The following is a 20,005-nucleotide window of genomic DNA, read 5'->3' as shown; positions in this document are numbered from 1 at the left end:
TACAGTGGAAGCACCATGTTTTGTGGCTCCTCTAAAACTGAGTAATTGAGACTCAAAGTGTGAGTCATAGGCATCACCAGCACTCTCTGATTTACTCCAAAGCGGTAGCAAAGTTTTGCAGTAGTTTTGCAACCTTTTTGTAGTGAAAACCGCCCATTTTTCAGCACCCACAAAAGTGGGTTACTGTCTTGCTCAGTGTAGGGCCATACTAGCGTCTACCCTTCTTCCCCTTTGTTTTTCAGTGATGGGAGTTGTAGCACAGCAATAATGGGAGGGTCACAGGTTCCCCCTTCCCTGCCCTCGGAGCTAGGAGGGGAAACAATCATCGCCTGATCTCAGCGTCCCTTTTTTTTTTTGCTGCCTCCTGCATGGACTATGCAAAATTCATTTCAGGCAGGCCCGGAAAAGATAGACAGAAGCCATTAGAATTGGGGAGGGAAGTCCATCTCATTGATATCCTTCATTGTCACAGCTCAATGGAGGGCATCTCTCTTGTGTTTCCTGTCCATGTGAAAACTATGGCTTCTTGATGTAAACAAAAAAACAGGTACTCATCAATTAGAGGGGGGAAATGCAATCAAAGAGAACCAACTAGCTGCTCATGTTTCTAATGGGAGAGCAAATATGTTGCTTTGCTTCTGTACTCTCCAGTGCAACTCCAAATCTCTGCACAGTCTAAGCGAATTATGTCTGTGTTAACACCCCCTTCCCATTCCATCTTAAAATTATTACAGTTTGCAGATTTAAGATTATTACAGAGATGGAGTCCAACAACATCTGGAGGGCCTCAGATTCCCATTCCCCGCTGTGTTTGTTGTTGTTGTTTGTTTAAACCACTTCTTGTAAAATATTAACATCTCGATATTGCAATAAAATCTAATTAAAATGCCCTTCCTTTATAGACAGCATGTAAATGTTTTGTTGTTGTTTTTTTGCTCTCCAAAGGCTAGATTTCTGGAACAGGAAGATTAGCATTGCAAAACAGTGTGGGGTGCTTTAGAATCGGGTGGGATTTTTAAAAAAATAGTAATACCACAAACAAACATTTTACCTATCCATTACAGCAATATGTAAATTACATTTGAAATCAGGATGCAAACTCCTTCTCCTCTTCATTGTAAGCTGAAACCTAAGCTGTTCCAAAAGTGTGGGGAAAAAATACGGCAGGAGCAATTTAATATCTATATGAAGCCATTGGGAATGGTTATTAGGAGTTTCGGAGCAAGGTGTCATCAGAATGCTGATGATACACAACTCTACCTCTCTATAACATCTGAATCAGGAGAGACGCTGAAGATTCTGGATTGGTGTCTGAACACAGTGGTGGATTGGATTAGGCTGGCCTGATCAGGACCCTCATTTTTTTGTGATTGCATTTTTTGTAAATTTTTAAAGCTGCTTTTAAGATTGTATTTAAAATTGTGGTAACCCACACTGGGATCTTAGGGTGGAGTGGATAAAAATACTAAAAGTAGTAATACAGTGGTACCTCGGGTTACATACGCTTCAGGTCACAGACTCCGCTAACCTAGAAATAGTGCTTCAAGTTAAGAACTTGGTTTCAGGATAAGAACAGAAATCGGGCTCCGGCGGCACGGCGGCAGTGGGAGGCCCCATTCGCTAAAGTGGTGCTTCAGGTTAAGAACAGTTTCAGGTTAAGAACAGACCTCCGGAACGAATTAAGTACTTAACCCGAGGTACCATTGTAATACATACCCAATGGTGTATAGAGTGTTAGGTGAGGAGTAGTGCCTCTAGTGGGGAACATATCATGCTCCTTTTGGGGTTGTTTACCCAACTTTGGTCCCCACCCTGCACTCAGCTCTCACCTGCGGCTCCCAGTAGCTGTCAGCAGCAGCCGCATGCCAGGAAACGGCTTTGATTGGCCGGCTAAACCAGGTGAGAGTAGTCGATGGGTCTCAAACCCTTGGTGAGTTAGGGACTCCCCCTGCATGTGAAGAGAGGCTATAGCAGATTGAGAGAATGAGACCATTACAGTGGTGCCCCGCAAGACGAATGCCTCGCAAGACGAAAAACTCGCTAGATGAAAGGGTTTTCCGTTTTTGCGTTGCTTTGCTAGACGAATTTCCCTATGGGCTTGCTTCGCAAGACGAAAACGTCTTGCGCTTTTTTTTTTAAAGCCGCTTGAAGAGGCGCAGTTGCGACGGCCCGTGCTTCGCAAGACGAAAAACATCGCAAGACGAAAAGAGTCGCGGAACGAATTCTTTTCGTCTTGCGAGGCACCACTGTAGTTGTTCCAAGGATCAATAAAACGCTTTCTGCACCTGCTGTAGAGAGAGGATTGAGGAGCAGATGGGACTTGTCAACCTGGGAAGGCATCCCATCTAGGAGAAGGAAAACTCTGGTCCTAAGCCTCTGCTGCCTTGCGGGATATCTGTCACGGTCCAGTTTACGGGTGATCAAAGTCCTGGCTGAGGACGTCGGGACTGGGGGCAAGACGATGGGTTGGGAGCAGGAACGTGAGTCCGGAAGCCAGGAGTCCGGAAGCCAGGGGTCTGAGGGTCAGAGAAACCAGGAGTCAAGGAGCCAAGGGTCCGAGGATCAGGAAGCAAGGAGCCAAGAAGCCAAACGCAGCAAGGCAGGAAGCGTGTTGCTGTGGCAAAGAGCCAAAGGGAAATGCTGAGCTTATATCCCTTCCCGGCTCTTGCAACCAAGTGCTGTGATTTACCAATCGGCCTCACCTGTTTGGCCGCGCCTTGCCTCTCCAGAACAAACTTAGGAAAGCCCCAGTCGTGCGGAGCCCTACCAGTCACAGGGCCTGGCTCCTGCACGCACTCCTGACAATATCTTTGGGGGAAGAAAAGGCTAAGGAGTAAACCCTATACAAATCTGGAGTGGAGTCCCTTAGACGATTGGATGGCACCTTGTACGCCTCCTTCTGCAGCCAAGCTGGTGCCAAACATACTGCTCTGCTTTTCTTTGGACCACATCAGCGAGGCCAAGAGGATGGTCTTGTCGTCTGGACATCCCGGGACCTCCGTATACACTGTTCAGGCTTGCACCCTGGGAAGGTCACTTGGGTGCTGCTAACACACCGACAACAACAACACAGGAGGCATAAGCTATGATTCTCCAGCGGTTAGACTTCACCGCCCATTATCTCTCAAGACGGATGGATGTCAACAACAACAATACAAACAGCTTCCTATAACGTTAGCTGCCAGCACCACTGTTTCCCCAACACCCTGAGGTGCTTGGTTTGGGAAGTGGTAGCACTATGGAGCCAACAGCCCTCCAGACACTGTTGGACACCCCCCCCCCTTTCACCAGCCCCAACCCACACGGCGAGTGGTCAGGAATGATGAGAGCTGTAACCCAACTGTATCTGGAGGGCCAAAGGTTCCTCATCCCTGTCTCAAAACCCCATGAAGACAGATGGGTTGCTCTAGGCATTTTCAAACTTGTTTGCCCAAGGAATGCCTCATTTTCTTCAACCCACGGGAACCTGTTTTCCTATATTCGCTTGAGGGCCCCGTGAGCCCGATTCGGCTCACGCAGAAACTCTCCAGTCCTTGTCTGGACTTTGCCACGCAAGAGGCTCTTCTGTTTCATATAAGTTGCAGTTTGCTGTTCGATTCTAAAGTGTGATTGATTCACCTGCTTTCGTCTCATGAGTCACCATCACGTTCATGCTGCCTCCGTTTGCCAGAGTAGTCACAGAAAGAACAGCACTGATTCTTGGCCTTCCACTCTCCCAGAGCTCTTGTCGGGTTTGGAGCCGTAGCCAAAAGTTCCTGGGGCAGTGGATAATGAGAGAGGCTTGTTTGCCTGTGTTTATCATATTTAGCCGAGATGATGCCAAGATTCCCCTGTTGGGGGCATGTCTGACTAACAATGAGATTCAGAATCCCAAATGCTCTGAAACGACTTGGGATTACAAACACGGTTGTTAAATTTGTTATGCTGAATAGGCCTGAGCACCACAACCACGATAATGCATACGGCTGCGATGTCTAGCATAATGATTTGCCCAGCGCCATAACACTTTGTCAGAGCATCCACAGCCCTTAAATAAATATTGCTCCCATTTGCACAGCTGCATTCTGAAGGAACATTGCCAGTAACTTTCTCTAACATTCTTTTTTTATTATTATTGTTTCGCTCCCCCCACACAGCAGTTGGTTTGTAACAAAAGTGCTCTGAAGGTGAATATAATAGATTTTAATGACACAAATTAAGCAATTTGAAGTGGCATCTATACTTTTAAAAACAAGCAAACAAAGAACAGCTAAAAGTCTTTGCTTTTTTTTAAAAAAAATCGCTTAGTAGAACATAAGCTTACAGTGTGATGCAGCAGCAAAAAAAGCTTAAGGCAATTCTAGGTAGCGTCAACAGAAGTATAGTGTCCAGATCCAGATAAGTAATAATACTTCTATTCTGCCTTGGTCAGATCACATTTGGAGTACTGGGTCCACTTTTTGGCACCACAATTTAAGAAGGATATTGATAAGCTGGGATGTGTGCAGAGGAAAGCAACAAAAATGTTCAGTGGTCTTATGAGCCTTGTGAGGAACAGTTGAGGGAGCTGGGTATGTTTAGCCTAAGTAAGAGGAGATATGATAGCCATCTTCAGATACCTAAAGAGCTGTCACTTGGAAGATGGAGAAAGTTTGTTTTCTCCCAGTGCATTCAAGTTACAAGGAGATTCCAACTAAACATCAGGAAGAAGTTCCTGATGGTAAGAGTTGTTTGATAGTGGCCTGGACTCCCTCAGAAGGTGGCGGACTCAATGGACTTCATTGGAGGTTTTAAAGTAGAAGTTGAAGGATCATCTGTCGTGGATGCTTTAGTTGAGATTTAGTTGCATTGCAGAGGGTTGGACTAGATGACCCTCGGGGTCCCTTCCAACTCTACAATTCCATAACCCCATGATTCTTTAAATCATTATGCAGTCATAGACTTGAACAAAATAAAGCCAACAATATCGTAACATACAAAATACAGTGGTGCCTCGCAAGACGAAAAGAATCCGTTCTGTATTCTCTTCGTCTAGCGTTTTTTTCATCTTGCGAAGCAAGCCCATTGACGGATTAGTGGATTAGCGCTATTAGCGGCTTTTAGCGGCTTTTAGCGGCTTATCTGCTGATCGGATCAGCTGATAAGCGGCTTAGCGGCTTAGAAAAAGGGGGGGAGGGGAAAAAACCAGCAGGAACTCGCAAGACATTGTCGTCTTGCGAAGCAAGCCCATAGGAAATTCGTTTTGCGAAGCACCTCCAAAACAGGAAACTCTTTCGTCTAGCGAGTTTTCCGTCTTGCGAGGCATTCGTCTTGCGGGGCACCACTGTACATCAAAGTGGGCTGTAATATATAGTGGTACCTTGGGTTACAGATGCTTCAGGTTACAGACACTTCGGGTTACAGACTCCGCTAACCCAGAAATAGTACCTCCAGAACGAATTAAGTTCTTAACCCTAGGTACCACTATATAAAGTATCAGGAATATCTAAAACATGTATCAAATAAGATATACAACACAGCACCTTAAAATGGGAAAGTTAAGAGTGAGTCGGGGATAGGGGGCGGGGAATACCATAACCATATTAGAAATCACAGTGTGGGAGAACAGCAGCCAGACAGGATAGGCTTCTTCAGGGAAGATTTGTGCAGCCAGAAAGAGAAATCTAGCCACAGTCTTGGTTAAAAAATTCCTTGAATCTGCCAAAGCGTAGGCCAGATACCATTTGGAAGTCCTGCCTTGGAAACGTTGATCGGATTCAGCAGTCTGAATTGGTCATTTTTATAGAAATTACAGGCAAAAAGCACATCAGCCAAATATTCTATCACCTCCTCTCCACAGGGACAGAGCCATATATAGAGATAGAGATGGAGATATAGATATAGTATTGCTAAATCGTAAGTATATTTTTAAACTTTAAAAATATTTTAATATTTTTTTTTTGCCAGCTTATTAAACAGCACTTGACGGGGGGGGTAAGGGGGGGGAAATGTCTCCATGTTTCAACATGGGTGTGGGTGGATTCTGGCACCAGTGCAGGCAGTTAAGGAGCTCCACCATCTGCTTCCAAGACACAATGGGAAGGCCCAGTTTTCGTAGCTGCTGCTACAGCCTTATGCTTGTTCTGGTGAATTCTCCAAGCCTTCAGGGCAGTCTTGATTCCAGGAGCTGCTGGAAGAAGCATTTAAAAAAAGAAAGAATGGATTGCTGCAGGGCATCTAAACTTATGTTTGGTAATGCTACTGAATGTCACGGGTGGGGTGTGTTTTTCTTCCTTCTCATGCTGGCAGGAGACTGTGAACACTGCAGGGGAAGTGCTTGAGCTGCCAAGTGTGATATTTTTTTGTTGAGTCTCCTGCTCTTCTCCCAATTCCTTAATGCACCCCATCTTTTGAAAGGAGAAAAAGCATGGTCTCAGGCTTGGGAATTTGCAAAGCACGGAGCAGAGGGCTATCAGTGGCTACTAGACATTTGTCCCCTTTGAACTTGTTGCATAGCCAATGGTGAGAACTTTATTATCATCTATAAAAGGTAAAGGTAAAGGGACCCCTGACCAATAGATCTAGTTGTGACTGACTCTGGGGTTGCGGCGCTCATCTCGCTCTATGGGCCGAGGGAGCCGGCGTTTGTCCGCAGACAGCTTCTGGGTCATGTGGCCAGCATGACTAAGCCGCTTCTGGTGAACCAGAACAGCACACGGAAACGCCGTTTACCTTCCCGCCAGAGTGGTTCCTATTTATCTACTTGCACTTTGAGGTGCTTTCGAACTACTAGGTTGGCAGGAGCAGGGACCAAGCAACGGGAGCTCACCCCGTCACAGGGATTCGAACCGCCGACGTTCTGATCGGCAAGTCCTAGGCTCTGTGGTTTAACCCAGAGCGCCACCTGCGTCCCGCATCATTATCATTATCTATAAAGGTAAAGGTAAAGGTACCCCTGCCCGAAAGGGCCAGTCTTGACAGACTGTGGGGTTTGTGCGCCCATCTCACATTTATTGGCCGGGGGCCAGCGCTGTCCGGGGACACTTCCGGGTCACGTGGCCAGCGTGACAAAGCTGCATCTGGCGAGCCAGAGCCGCACACGGAACGCCGTTTACCTTCCCGCTGGTAAGCGGTACCTATTTATCTACTTGCACCCGGGGGTGCTTTCGAACTGCTAGGTGGGCAGGCGCTGGGACCGAGCAGCGGGAGCGCACCCCGCCGCGGGGATTCGAACCGCCGACCTTTCGATCGGCAAGCCCTAGGCGTTGAGGCTTTAGCCCACAGCGCCACCCGCGTCCCATCATTATCTATACAGTAGAGCAATTGTTTCCAGGGCTTACGGTAAGCTTGCGAGTGCCACCTTAGAGACCTCCGGTTCTGCTCATCCCCCTCCTTCTGTGCTGCTTTCTGGATTTCTTTATTAAAAATTTTATTTAGTTAAATTCCAACATTTTTTAACATATGCAATCAATACACAATTACATTTTCTCTCTCATTTTTGTTGACTTCCCATCCCATTTTCCATGGAGTTGCTGTTTCTCCCCTTCTGCCTCACCCTATCTTCTGTCTGTTAAATGTTCAGTCATAACCACAATATTATAATCTAATCACCTCTGTTGCTCATTGCTCAAATCCTGCTTGCGAATTCAGCATACTATAACATTTCTTTAAGTAGCCTCCTCAAAAGCATCCATTCTTGCCTAAAACACTCATCATTAGATTCCCTTAATTTTTTCCTGTTAGCTTTGCCAGTTCTGCATAGTCCATTTTCTTTCCCATCCATTCTTCTCTGGTGCTTTCTGGATTTCGTAGGGAGTCCTTTGGAGTTGGAGGGGGTCTGACTGGTTGTCTAGTGTCTAACCTTCTGCTTGATGCAAGAAAGCTGGAGCCCTAACATTTCTGACAGATGACTGAGGCTTGGCTTGAAGACTTTTGGTGAGGGAGACCCCACACATTCCTCTAGATAATTGGTTAGGAACCTAGGATGCTGCTGAGTCAGACTATTGGTCCACTTAGCACAGAGGTAGAGAATGTTTGGCCCTCCAGATGTTGGTGAAATACAACTCGCATCAGCCCCAGCAATGGACAATGGCCACGGATGATAAAGTCATGGAGTCATATACAGTGGTACCTCGGGTTATATACGCTTCAGGTTACATACGCTTCATGTTACAGACTCCGCTAACCCAGAAATAGTACCTTGGGTTAAGAACTTTGCTTCAGGATGAGAACAGAAATCGTGCGGCGGCGGCGCAAAGGCAGCCGGAGGCCCCATTAGCTAAAGTGGTGCTTCAGGTTAAGAACAGTTTCAGGTTGATAAAATCGTGATATGGAATTATGAAAACATTGATGAGAGATGAGAGGCAGGACTGAGATTTGGAAATGCTTTGGAATTCATACCGTGGGAAGTCGCAAAATTAAGATTATAATTTGGAAGACAATTGGGGTGTTGTTTTTTTTAGGGTTTTCGCATTGTGATTTGATATGTTAATTGGATGTTTTTTGTTGGAAAATTAATAAATGCTCTAACAGAAACAAAGAACAGTTTCAGGTGAAGAACAGACCTCCGGAATGCATTAAGTTCTTAACCCGAGGTACCACTGTAATTGTAGATTTGGAAGGGAGCCTGAGGATAATGTTTTCCAACCCCCTGCAACGCAGGAATGTGCAGCTGCCCCATACAGGGATCAAACCTGGCTGTTTATCAGCACCACGCTCTAACGAACTGATGTGAGTTGTACTTCACCAGCATCTGGAGGGGCAAAGATTCCCCACACCTGATCTAGCTCAGTGTTGTCTATGTCGGCTGTCAAGGTGTTTCAGGCAGAGGACATGCAAACTATGGGGAGGAAATGTGCTTTTATTTATTTAAGGCATTTCTATGCAAGTCGGTTTCCAGGGTGATGTACAATGTATGCAGATCACAATAGAGCAAAACAGATGTATTGATAATTTAAAAAGTGGTGGCAGCTATTCAGCTCTGAGGTTCTGATTGCTGGACTTTTCGGTGGTAGTCTAGGGCCCTTCAATCTGCTAGGCGTAGGGAATGTGTGTTTGCCTTCTCCGCTGCCTCTGCAGAGTTTACGCGGCATCAGCTTGACAGCTTTCATTTGTAGCAAATCATAGAGTGCAGAATGTATTTGGAAATGAATCCACAGAGCTTGTCCCCCAAATTTATTCAAGCCACTGCTGTGCTAGAGTCCAAAAATAAATAAGACTGAAACAAGTTGTTTTACCTTTATTTTGTGCAATTGTTTTCCCCCGGGGTATGTCCTTTATTCCGTGTTTGAAATGCCTTGATGACAGGGTCTGTAAGAGAATATCAGGATCTTGGTGGCGTTCCATAGAACAGGCGTGCCATATTGCCGCTTTGTAAGATTGCGGGGTATTATGAAATCCCAACTTGATATTAAATCTTGCCTATAAAGCTGAAATCGGCTTAGCTTTCCAATGGCATGCCTCTTAAATGAGATTAACATCTAAATAAGAGCAATAAGGCATTGCTCAGTGGAGTTAATTGCTGAGAATTGTTCAGCAATCCTTGCAAATAGATAAATCATGGGTATTTATGAATCTATTACCAGGAAGCAAATTCCACCAGTACTCCTTTGTAATGCAAAGCTACCTTTATCGAGGCTCATGAGGTGGAATAATTTAGCGCTTTACAGTATTTGAAGTGAGTGCTGCATAGAGTCAGCTGCATAGAGGGTCTTATCAGAGTTTACAGTTGCCATTTAGGCGAGAAATACTCGCTGAGCATCCTCTTAGGCAAAAATAAATAAATAAAAGCCAGGCCACGCTGACATTTTCTGAATTTACAACTATTGGCGCAAAACTGAGACAGTGGAAGGCAGGTTTTGTTTAGAAATATATCTGGAGTATTGATGGTGGCTTTTCATTCCTCTGGAGAGAGATAAGAAATAAATAACAGCAGGATTGTTACAGCTGGAGCTCCCAGCTATAGAGCTTTGGTTTTAAGTGTTGCATAGAAAGCAGAATTTTTCCAGGGTGATCTTTCATCCCATCCACACCGGTGGGTTTTCCTTTCTGTGGAACTCCTGAAATTATAGCAGCCCTTACAGGCTCTGCAGCTGACAACTTTGCTGAAAGAAATAGTTTGAGGTCAGGACCAGCAGAATCTGGCCATGGTCTATGGCAGGCAGCAGGATCGCTCCCTCTAAGAATGAACTAAAACTGCCCTGTGGGGGAAAAGGAAGGAAGGAAGGCAAATGGTCTGCCCCTTTCCTCTCACAGGGCCCGTGTTTCATTTGTTCATGTAGTTGTTTCAGTATCTTAAAACTGTAAAACTTGGCAGAAAAGCAGTGTGTAAATGCAATGCAGCCATCAGTAATAATAATCTCATGCAGACAAGACTGGGAGCTGACAGTGAAGAACATACCAGTATGTGTGGCTTGGGTGAATTCCAAGGTATACAAAAGTACAAAAAAGTTTTTACCAAAAAGGGACAGGCCCTCCTCTCCCCAGACCAGCTCCCGAGGGACCAAACATGCCCATCAAATCCAGCACCCTGTTCTCACAGTGGCCAACCAGTTGTCTAATGGAAACTACAACTGGGAAGGGTTTATAATAATATAATCAGGGCTTTTTTCCAACCAGGACTCACCAAAACTCAGTTGCGGCCCCTCTCAGCTAGGCGCCATTGCCATTATAGCAAGGGAGGCTTTCATGGGGAGTTCTGGCACCTCTTTTTCTAGAAAAATAGCACTTGTGTATAACATTATACATCCCCTCAAACCCCAAATTGCTTTTGTGGTTGTCCTGGTTGTCTTAAAAGCATCTGCAGTCTCCACTTCCCTGCTTTGGTAGTAGTGGGGGCAAGATTTTTTTAAAGGACACAGGCTGTCTCTCTGTAGCAAATGTAACCTCTCCACCCCACCCCCCGCCGCCAGCAGCAGCAGCAGCAGCCAAGGAACAGGTTAACGTTTCTCTCAAAAGTAGAACATGTAAACCACTTGAAGTTTGGGGTCCTTCCTGCAGTGATCTCGTTTCCTTGGCAACGAGCAGCGGCCATGCTCTCCTCTTCTGTCTTCCCTGTTTTAAAATGGAACGCTTCTGACATGCTGCTGGTCTGCTATGGTAACAGGTGGCCCTTGAAATCTATTAGCAAGGAATGGGCTCCCTAGCCAATAATGGGGGGGGGCAGGTGTTCATTTCCGATGACAAGAGGGAGAGAAAAGTGGTCGCAGGCTCCTCTTCTGTTTTTCACATGATTTGATTAAGACCTGGAATGCCCTGGAAGGGGCTGCTCTGTCTGTTTGTTGTTTGTGTCGTCCCTCCCCCCTTTTACATTTTTACATTTATCTACCTGAGAGTTTTCCTTCCTTCCTTGAAAGGTGATCTGCACATTTCTGCTGTTAGATTATTTTTTTATTTTTGTTCTCTGTGTGATAGACTAAAGGGTAGTGATTAACAGCTAGTAGGAAGGCTTTTCTGAAGCTCGAGGACAATCTTATAAGGTAGACCGCTATTATTATCTCTACGTCACCAAAGGGGTGCTAAGGCTTTAGAGAAAGGGGTGGGGGCCACCCAGCCTCCTCCCTCTGGCCCTTGGAACCCTCCCCAGCCACACTCCTCTTGGGCCTTGCTTCATGTTGTTGCATTGTTAGAATGTGTTCCTGAACCCTGATAATGCATTGCTTGTCTCAGTGGAGGATAAAGAAGGTGAAGGATGCTGTGAAGGTGCATGTTGAGCACAAACCCTTCTTTATCCTGATACTGATTTACTAGCACCCGTAGCTGAACCCGCCTCGAGAGCTCAGGGTGGTAGTAACTAACAGCTAAAATGCAACTCCAGAATATCCGCAGGATATTAGAAGCACAACATCGGAACTAAAATTAACCTCTACCAGCTCAGCCCCATCTGTTAAAATAAATACCTGCTGCCTACATAGAAACATAGGAAGCTTCCTTATACCGAGTCAGACTTTTGGTCCATCCAGGTCAGTATTATCTATGCTGACAGGCATTGGTTCTCCAGGGTTTCAGACAGGGGCATTTCTCATCCTGCCTGGAGATTCCCCAAAGAGACACTGCGAGTCAGTATAGACAATGTTAAGTATAGTGGTTTAATCGGCACTGTAATGGAGAATGCCTGTATGTAGGTTACTAAGGGTTAAACTGGGAATTTCCATCGAAGCTAAAGAAGAGCTCTCCAAGTGTGTAGCAGGTTGGTGATTAACTGTGAATGTTCTCTTCTCTGCCATGTGCCTGACTTAGATCAGATGAAATAAATAGTAGAAATAATAATTACTACTACTACTACTACTACTACTACTACTACTAATAAATTCCAGTAGCACCTTCGAGATCAACTAAATTTGCTCTTGGTATGAGCTTTCGTGTGCATGCACACTTCTTCAGATAGGATTGCATTCTATGCATATGGTTGCCTCCATTTTGTGTGAGTTGGAGTCTTTGTTCTCAAGCAGCCAAAGGATGCGATAATGAGGTCTCTCCTAAAGGGAAAACAGTCTCCAAGCTCTAATGGAGGCTGGAGAGAGGGGGGGGGGAGGGAGAGCGCTCTGATTTTAGATTTGTTTGGAGTATTTCATATTTTATAAGAAGCTGAGCCTGTGCTGGACACGCACACGATTGTATGGAATTATTTGGATGTATCGTTCATTGTTTTTCTACCAGTTTTTCTTTGAAGAAATTCTGGTTAGTAAAGCTCTGAATAATAATTATGGGTCTGGACAATTTTTATTCCAAAAGGTATCCATTTGTATGCATCCAGTTGCTTCAAGCTGCACAATATTAATATCTGCAATAGACAATACAGAGCTTAATGGTAAGGACCAATGTTTTGACTGGATATAAGGCAAATTTCTGTGCGTCTAGTTTTTGAATTCCCTGGCCAATAAAAATGGCCAGCAGTCCCATGGACACTTGCCTAAGGAACAGATTCTGCAGTGAGGCTTACTTCTGTGTAGACATACATAGGATTGCGCTCTCAGTTAATTAATCCAGAATATAGAGTATAGTATGCCCCTTTACATAGTCTGAGTACCATGAAGGCTACATTCAGGTAGCATCAATAGTGGAAGCCAGCTTACTTTAATCATCGACCTCAGCTTGTGGGCATTTCACACAAGTTTGATGTGCTCCTGCTGTTAGAATAAATGTGAAATGGAAGCCACTGGTCATTTAAAAATTGAGAGGGAGACGAACACATAGATCTACGTGCTCCGGTGCAAACTTTTGCTGTGCATCATAATTCCCCATGGCCATGAATTGATAGCGCATCCACTTTGCATGCAGGTCCTAGGTTCAGGCCCCAGAATCTCTAGGTGGGGCTGGGAGGGAACCCAGCCTGAAACCCGGGTCAGTTACTGCCAGTCTCTGTATGCAATATCCAGCAAGATGGACTCAATTTAAGGCAGCATCCTAAGGGAGCAAAATATTATACTTGGTGGAGTGACAAATTGTCTTTCCTGTGGAGTGGCTGCTATGTTTGCACGTAGCAATAAGCCAATAAATTTTGCTTCATAAAGCATACGGTGTACTCATTTCTCCCACTGCCCACTTAGCATGAAGCCTGAACCTGAACCTGTGCTCTGTTTCTCCCTGACCAACTAGGATTCCAGAGCCACCAGTAAAGTTTGACTTAAGTCGGGCTGGTGGTCTTGACTTGGTAGAACCCCCCCCCCCGCCACCCTAGGTTCAGACATCGTGCTATGCCTGTTGGTGCACCACCTTACATGGCGGGAGTGGGGAAGCAAAGCAGGAGTGACCAGCCTGCGTGCACAGTATGCTTTATAAAGCCAAGTGTGTGTGTGTGTGTGTGTGTGTGTGTGTTAATTTTTTTGCCTATTCTTAGTTGTGGAAAGGACTGATAATTAAGAACACAGTAAGAGCCCTGCCAGACCTTTTGGAGTCTGCAAGCATATTGGCCGACTGGTGAAACTGCCCTGGGCGCTTCACTTCAACCCAAGCGCACGCTGTAAGATACAATAGACTGCTTCTTTCAAAACTAATTTCAGTGGAGAGAGGGGACCTGCTGGATCAGGACAACTGCCTGTCTAGTTCTCACTTGACCAACCAGATGTCTGGGGAAGACTGAGTGCAACAGTGCTCTCCCCACATGCAATTCTCAGCAACTGGTATTCAGAGGCGTAATGCCTCTGGCAGTGGAGGTAGAACACAGCCATCTTGGTTAGTGGCCATTGAAAGCCTCGTCCTCCTTGAGATTGCCTAATCCTCTTTTAAAGCTAACCTAGTTGGTGGTGGCCTTTTGAATTATGGTGCTGGAGGAGACTCTTGAGAGTCCCATGGACTGCAAGAAGATCAAACCTATCCATTCTGAAGGAAATCAGCCCTGAGTGCTCACTGGAAGGACAGATTCTAAAGTTGAGGCTCCAGTACTTTGGCCACCTCATGAGAAGAGAAGACTCCCTGGAAAAGACCCTGATGTTGGGAAAGATGGAGGGCACAAGGAGAAGGGGACGACAGAGGACGAGATGGCTGGACAGTGTTCTCAAAGCTACAAACATGAGTCTGACCAAACTGCGGGAGGCAGTGGAAGACAGGAGTGCCTGGCATGCTCTGGTCCAGGGGTCACGAAGAGTCGGACACGACTAAACGACTAAACAACAAACAACAACAAGGAAAAGTGGGACATTCCTTCCTCTTGTGGGAGCGAGTTCCATAGCTAAGCTATGTGCCGTGTAAATAATTGATCCAGTTATATTGATACTAGGACCTTCTACATAGGACTTAATTGCAAATACTGCTGTAAATCTTTTTTTAAAACAACAACAACAACAACAGATGCAATGGTTTTGAAATAAGATTTCCAAGAACAAGGACCAAACTGCTCTTTGCATTCACTTTAGCAGTGGCTCCCGCTGCGTTGAGTGAAAGTACAGCAGAGTCAATCTTTTGAGGATTCCTGATTTCTCACAGTAAGATTCCTCAGTTTATAAAAACCAAAACATGCAAAATGAACTTTCTCCTTTAGGGTTAATTAGAAAGTTAATCCAAAGTCCATTAAAGTTATTGAATATTCTCCCCAAAACTTCAGGGGAGCCCTTAAGTTAACAATAAAGCCAAGCACATTTAACCAAGGGGGAAAGGGAATGGTTATTACAGTAAATTAGTTCCTAGAGAATATTGAGGTTTTAATTATTATAAATGCCTTCCAGAATAGCCTAGTATCTTCATTAGCTGAGGCCTAAGATAACCCTGTTACCTTAATATATATTTTTTCACCCTGAGTAACTAATCTGGAATTGTCGAACAAATACCAGCCAAGAATAATTTTAACACTGGCTGGGACTATGGAGCACAAGAGAGAATTGGCATTACTTGCCAACTTTTACCTTATTGCGTAGAAGATGTCAAATTTAGTTTCAAGAACTACAACAGACCTGGAAGGCATCTGTTATTTTAGGGAAGAAAAAGTCACAGTTAGAAATAGTCTCACAGGAGAGTGCCTTAAGAAAGTATCGAGAATGCTGCTGTTAGCATTTTACCAAAAAAAAAAAAAAAGCGGAAGCAAAAAAATAAAATAAAGCAATACTGATTTTGAACAGAATTTAATCCGCTTTCCCCCAGTAACTTGCTGCTGTACCTAGAATGACAACTGTTTGTTGTTATATAAGCATTTTTTTGCAGCGCTTCTCCCATCTGTACATGACACTTAGTAAACCTTAGAATACCCTGTAAGGTTGACCACGTGAAAGAGATAGGGGTTTGAGGCTGAGTGGCTTGACCAGGGCCAGGCAATGACCTGAACTTTGAACATGGGACATCCAAACAGCTACTCATCCCCTTCTTAAGGTTCCAGGAGTCGCGAAGTCTGAAGAGAACCACCCAAACATGTTCATTTTAACATGAGTAGAACCCCCGCGGGAGTAGAAGGGTGGCACTGTGGGTTAAACCACAGAGCCTAGGACTTGCCTATCAGAAGGTTGGCGGTTTGAATGCCCGCGAAGGGGTGAGCTCCCGTTGCTCGGTCCCTGCTCCTGCCAACCTAGCAGTTCGAAAGCACATCAAAGTGCAAGTAGATAAATAGGTACCGCTCCGGTGGGAAGGTAAACGGCGTTTCCGTGCACTGCTCTGGTTCACCAGAAGCGGCTTAGTCATGCTGGCCACATGACCCAGAAGCTGTACGCCGGCTCCCTCGGCCAACAAAGTGAGATGAGCGCAGCAACGCCAGAGTCGGCCACAACTGGACCTAATGGTCAGGGGTCCCTTTACCTTTATCTAGAACCCCTGCAGGATCAAGAACCTTGAGAAAGCAGAGTTCCTGATTGCGCAGAGCTTTCTACCCACATTTGAGGAAACACAGGTAGAAGCCTCCTCCAGACCTTCTGTATTCATCACAGGAAACTTGAGGTCTACTTGGGTGGGGTCAGGGGTGCTAGGGACCTGAGCCTTCCAATTTTGTATTAACACTTCTTCTTCAAGGCACAGCAACTGATCCATTGATTAAATCATAGGCTAAAACCTTCTAGATCTTGACATGTGCTGCAGAATGCTCACCTTTCAGTAGATTTGTGTGGCTGAAACCCTTCCGGAATCCTTGGGTAAGGATAATGTGGCTGCAAGTACAGTGTGTAGATCTTGTCGTAGCATCCAGATACTGGGGGAGCTAGATATCCCCTCTAATTGGCCCAAGTCATTTTGGCACCTGAGGCAAACCACAAAATGGTGTCTCCCCCCTCCTCTTCAGGAAAGAAGGGGTGAGTGAAGAACTACATCAGGAACAAGGGGTGGGGATATAAAGATCTACATTGGAATCTGCTGCCTCTCTGGTTTCTGCTGCCTGAAGTGGTTGCCTTGCCTCGCCTCGTGGTTAGGCTGCTCCTGGCTGCTGTACACAGCCTGGTCACAGTATTGCTCTGATGTGAATACTTTGATTGGCAGTAGCTTCCCATGGTCTCATGTGGGACTTTCCTACGCCTGCTACCTGCATGCTTTTAACTGGAGAGGTTGGACAGTGGATTGGACTTCTTTTGCTTGCAGAGAATGTGCTCTGCCACTGATCTATGGCACCTCCACTTCGAGTGGGCTTCCTTTCAGCTTAAGCAAAACGTAAACAATCCCAATGGGGTACTTTCAAAGTGTCTCTTCTGGTCACTGTCCAATACAACCAAGCATCCCTGTGGATTGAATTTGGAATTCACAAGCAAATTTGCCACTGTGTAATTATGTAATCCATTTTCAACAATAACCCAGGCACTTCTCTTGTACAGGCATACTTCTTGCTATAATAAACCTCTTAAAATGTCACTATCAGTTCAGTTGCCCTTGAGGAATGTGTTTATGGAGTTTGCTATAATGAGGAAATTTAATTGAAGAAGTTCAAAATGAGTTAAGTGCTTCGTGTACACTGTTGCTTGGAATGAGCTTGTGCTTTAACTTGATATTTCTATGCGTACACAAACACACACAGCTGCCTCACATATGCTGTGAGGTAGCCCAGCATCTTAAAATTGGCTTTGTTATGGGGAAGATGTAAAAGGTCACCCCCCACCCCCCATATCAATTGTCTATTGGGAGAACCTTAGGCTGTAGCATGGTTTGGACAAAACGTCACTCCTGCCAAATTGTGGAAGGAAGTGCGGTACGGAATACTTGACAAAGTTCATGTGAGCTATGGGAATAGGTGGAGTTCTCCGATTTTTGTCATGTTGGAAATAAATTTTCTTTTTGTCACAGATGAAACATAAATGGCACATTCCTATAGGTCAGCCATGTCCAACTCCCAAGAGACTGTGATCTACTCACATTATAAAAATACTGGCTGTGATCTACCCATCGTTATTGACAGGCAAAGTTGTTGAGCTTTTTTGGAAGGGGGGGATCACAAATGTCCAGTGATCTACCAATAGATCATGATCTACCTGTGGGACGTGCCTGCTATAGGTATATAAATCGTGGCTCTCACTAAAGTAGAAGCCTGATGTTGTAGCAACAATAAGAGGCTTGGTGGTAAAGAAAGGTAAAGGACCCCTGGATGGTTAAGTGCAGCCAAAAGGCAACTGTGGGGTTGTGGCGCTCATCTCGCTTTCAGGCCAAGGGAGTCAGCATTTTGTCCGCAGACAACTTTCCGGGTCATGTGGCCAGCAGGACAAACCACTTCTGGCACAGCGGAATACACTGACTGAAACCAGAGTGCACGGAAACACCGTTTTCCTTCCTGCCACAGAGGTACCTATTCATCTGCTTGCGCTGGTGTGCTTTTGACTGCTAGGTTGGCAAGAGCTGGGACAGAGCAATGGGAGCTCACCCCATCGCGAGGATTTGAACCGCTGACCTTCTGATCGGCAAGCCCAAGAGGCTCAGTGGTTTAGACCACAGCGCCACCAGCGTCCCTGCTTGGTGGTGTGGATCAGGCTCTTCCTAAAGGACAAAGCACAATAGCAAAGGACCAGCAACCCACACAGGCCCATCACAGCTTCCTACAGCCTGAAGCAGCTGCAAGCGGGGGGGGGGGGGCTTCTTTAACAAAAATAAAATGTGGACATAGGCAATGCCTTTGGACCACCTCATATGTCAGGGGTGGGGAAGCTTTGGCCTCCCCCAGGTGTTGCTGAACTACAACGCCAGTAATCCTTGACCATTGGCCATTTTTTTCTAAGGCTGATAGGAATCCACATTCCCCCAGCCTCTGCACTGCTGCTATGCCTGATTAACGGATACATAGCATGGACATTTCTTGGAAGCAATGTGGTGCTTTTCGCAGCAAGCTGTTTCCTGCTTTGTTCTATGGGGACTGGAAGTAGCATTATTAGGAATTTGAAGGGTGCTTTTAAAGGATTGTGTAAGACTAGAGTAAGACTGGGTAAGATGAGAGAGAGAGAGAGAGAGAGAGAGAGAGAGAGAGAGAGAGAGGCAGGCATCTTACCTGGTAAAGCAAAATAAATGCAGGTGATTTTTTAATTTTTTTTTAAAGGGATGGAGCAGAAACATTTGTGTCCCTTTCAAATTACTTTTTAGGGCAGATGAAGAAGGGAGCTTTCCTGGAAAGCAAAGAGCCTGCAGAAAATGCGATGGTGTTTTTTTAAATAAGACAATCAAGGCTGGCACAGTAATCAAGATGGTTATGCACTTTTGCTTAAGTACTGTCTTGTTAATTTAGGAATGCCGCCCTCTGGATTAGGTCTTGAATATTTATGCATCCTTCCAAATGTTAAGGTGACATAAATCTGCCATGAGGTATCAGGTGGCTTCCGATGAGGGAGATGTCATTTGCCTTCCTCAACTTTTGATGTGGAAGAAGTGATGTGTGACTATACTCCATTTTGCTCTTCCTTTGGTTAAAAAAAAAGAAGAAAAAAGGTGGGGGAACCCCCTTCACTTCTTTTCATTTGAGCTTTTATAAGAAAATCTTCCGGCTGCTGTCAGTCTCTGATATTGAAAGCAGCATGTTATTCACTCTGGGCAGCCACCAATAAAATTTCAGAATCCATCACTCAGTGATGGGTGTTCTTAATCTGCCTGCTACAAGCATCTGTGGCCTTTCGCTTCCTAATTCTGCAGTACATTTTAATAGAGCTGGCATTTTGCATTATGGTGCCCTTCAGAGTCCATTAAATACATTCGTAGCAGCAAGATTTCAAACACTCTTAATGGAAACACAAGACACTTTCAAAATTAATAAGTGCTCTTTAATATGTTAAACAATGTTCACGTATCGTGATTCCAAATAACATCAAATACTTTATCACAATCTCCACTGCACAAGCTCAAGCTTCTTGTGCTCTAACATAATTTGAACGTCTAGTTTATTGTCCTTCAAAGAATGTGAAACATTTACTTTTTCTATTACGTAATAAAACTGGAAGAATAACATATTGCAGTATAACGGGGGGTGGGTGGGTTGTGTCATTTAGGGACTGGGTACCAGATTAGCAGCCACACCTCCCAAGTGGTCTTCTCTTTGGACTGAGGGCCCAAACAGATGTAATACAGGATATATTTGATTGGCACTTTTTATTTATTAGTTAACCAATGCATCCACCTCTATTAGCCAGGATCCAAAGAACTGCACAAGTCAGATGTGTCCAAGAGGGCTTTGGGT

At 45.1% G+C, this 20,005-nt stretch overlaps 1 protein-coding gene across 4 annotated transcripts in view; it reads left to right on the top strand.

Moving 5' to 3' along the window:
• The window catches only part of SNX29 (sorting nexin 29), a 223,021-nt gene that overhangs the window by 181,013 nt on the left and 22,003 nt on the right, over positions 1–20,005 (top strand). The window contains exon 21 of one of the 4 annotated variants that reach the window (XM_082200071.1): positions 5,819–5,914. The exons of the other annotated variants lie outside the window; for them this stretch is intronic. Coding sequence (XP_082056197.1) covers positions 5,819–5,897 — 79 coding nt within the window. The 3' untranslated portion in view covers positions 5,898–5,914. Of the gene's footprint in view, positions 1–5,818; positions 5,915–20,005 lie in introns of those variants that run through there. 4 annotated transcript variants of the gene reach the window in all.

The sequence above is a fragment of the Podarcis vaucheri genome (assembly GCF_965113315.1).
Source record: "Podarcis vaucheri genome assembly, chromosome: 14".
Lineage (NCBI taxonomy): Eukaryota > Metazoa > Chordata > Lepidosauria > Squamata > Lacertidae > Podarcis > Podarcis vaucheri.
Note: the sequence above shows the minus strand (reverse complement) of the source record. Positions and strands in the feature narration are given on the sequence as shown.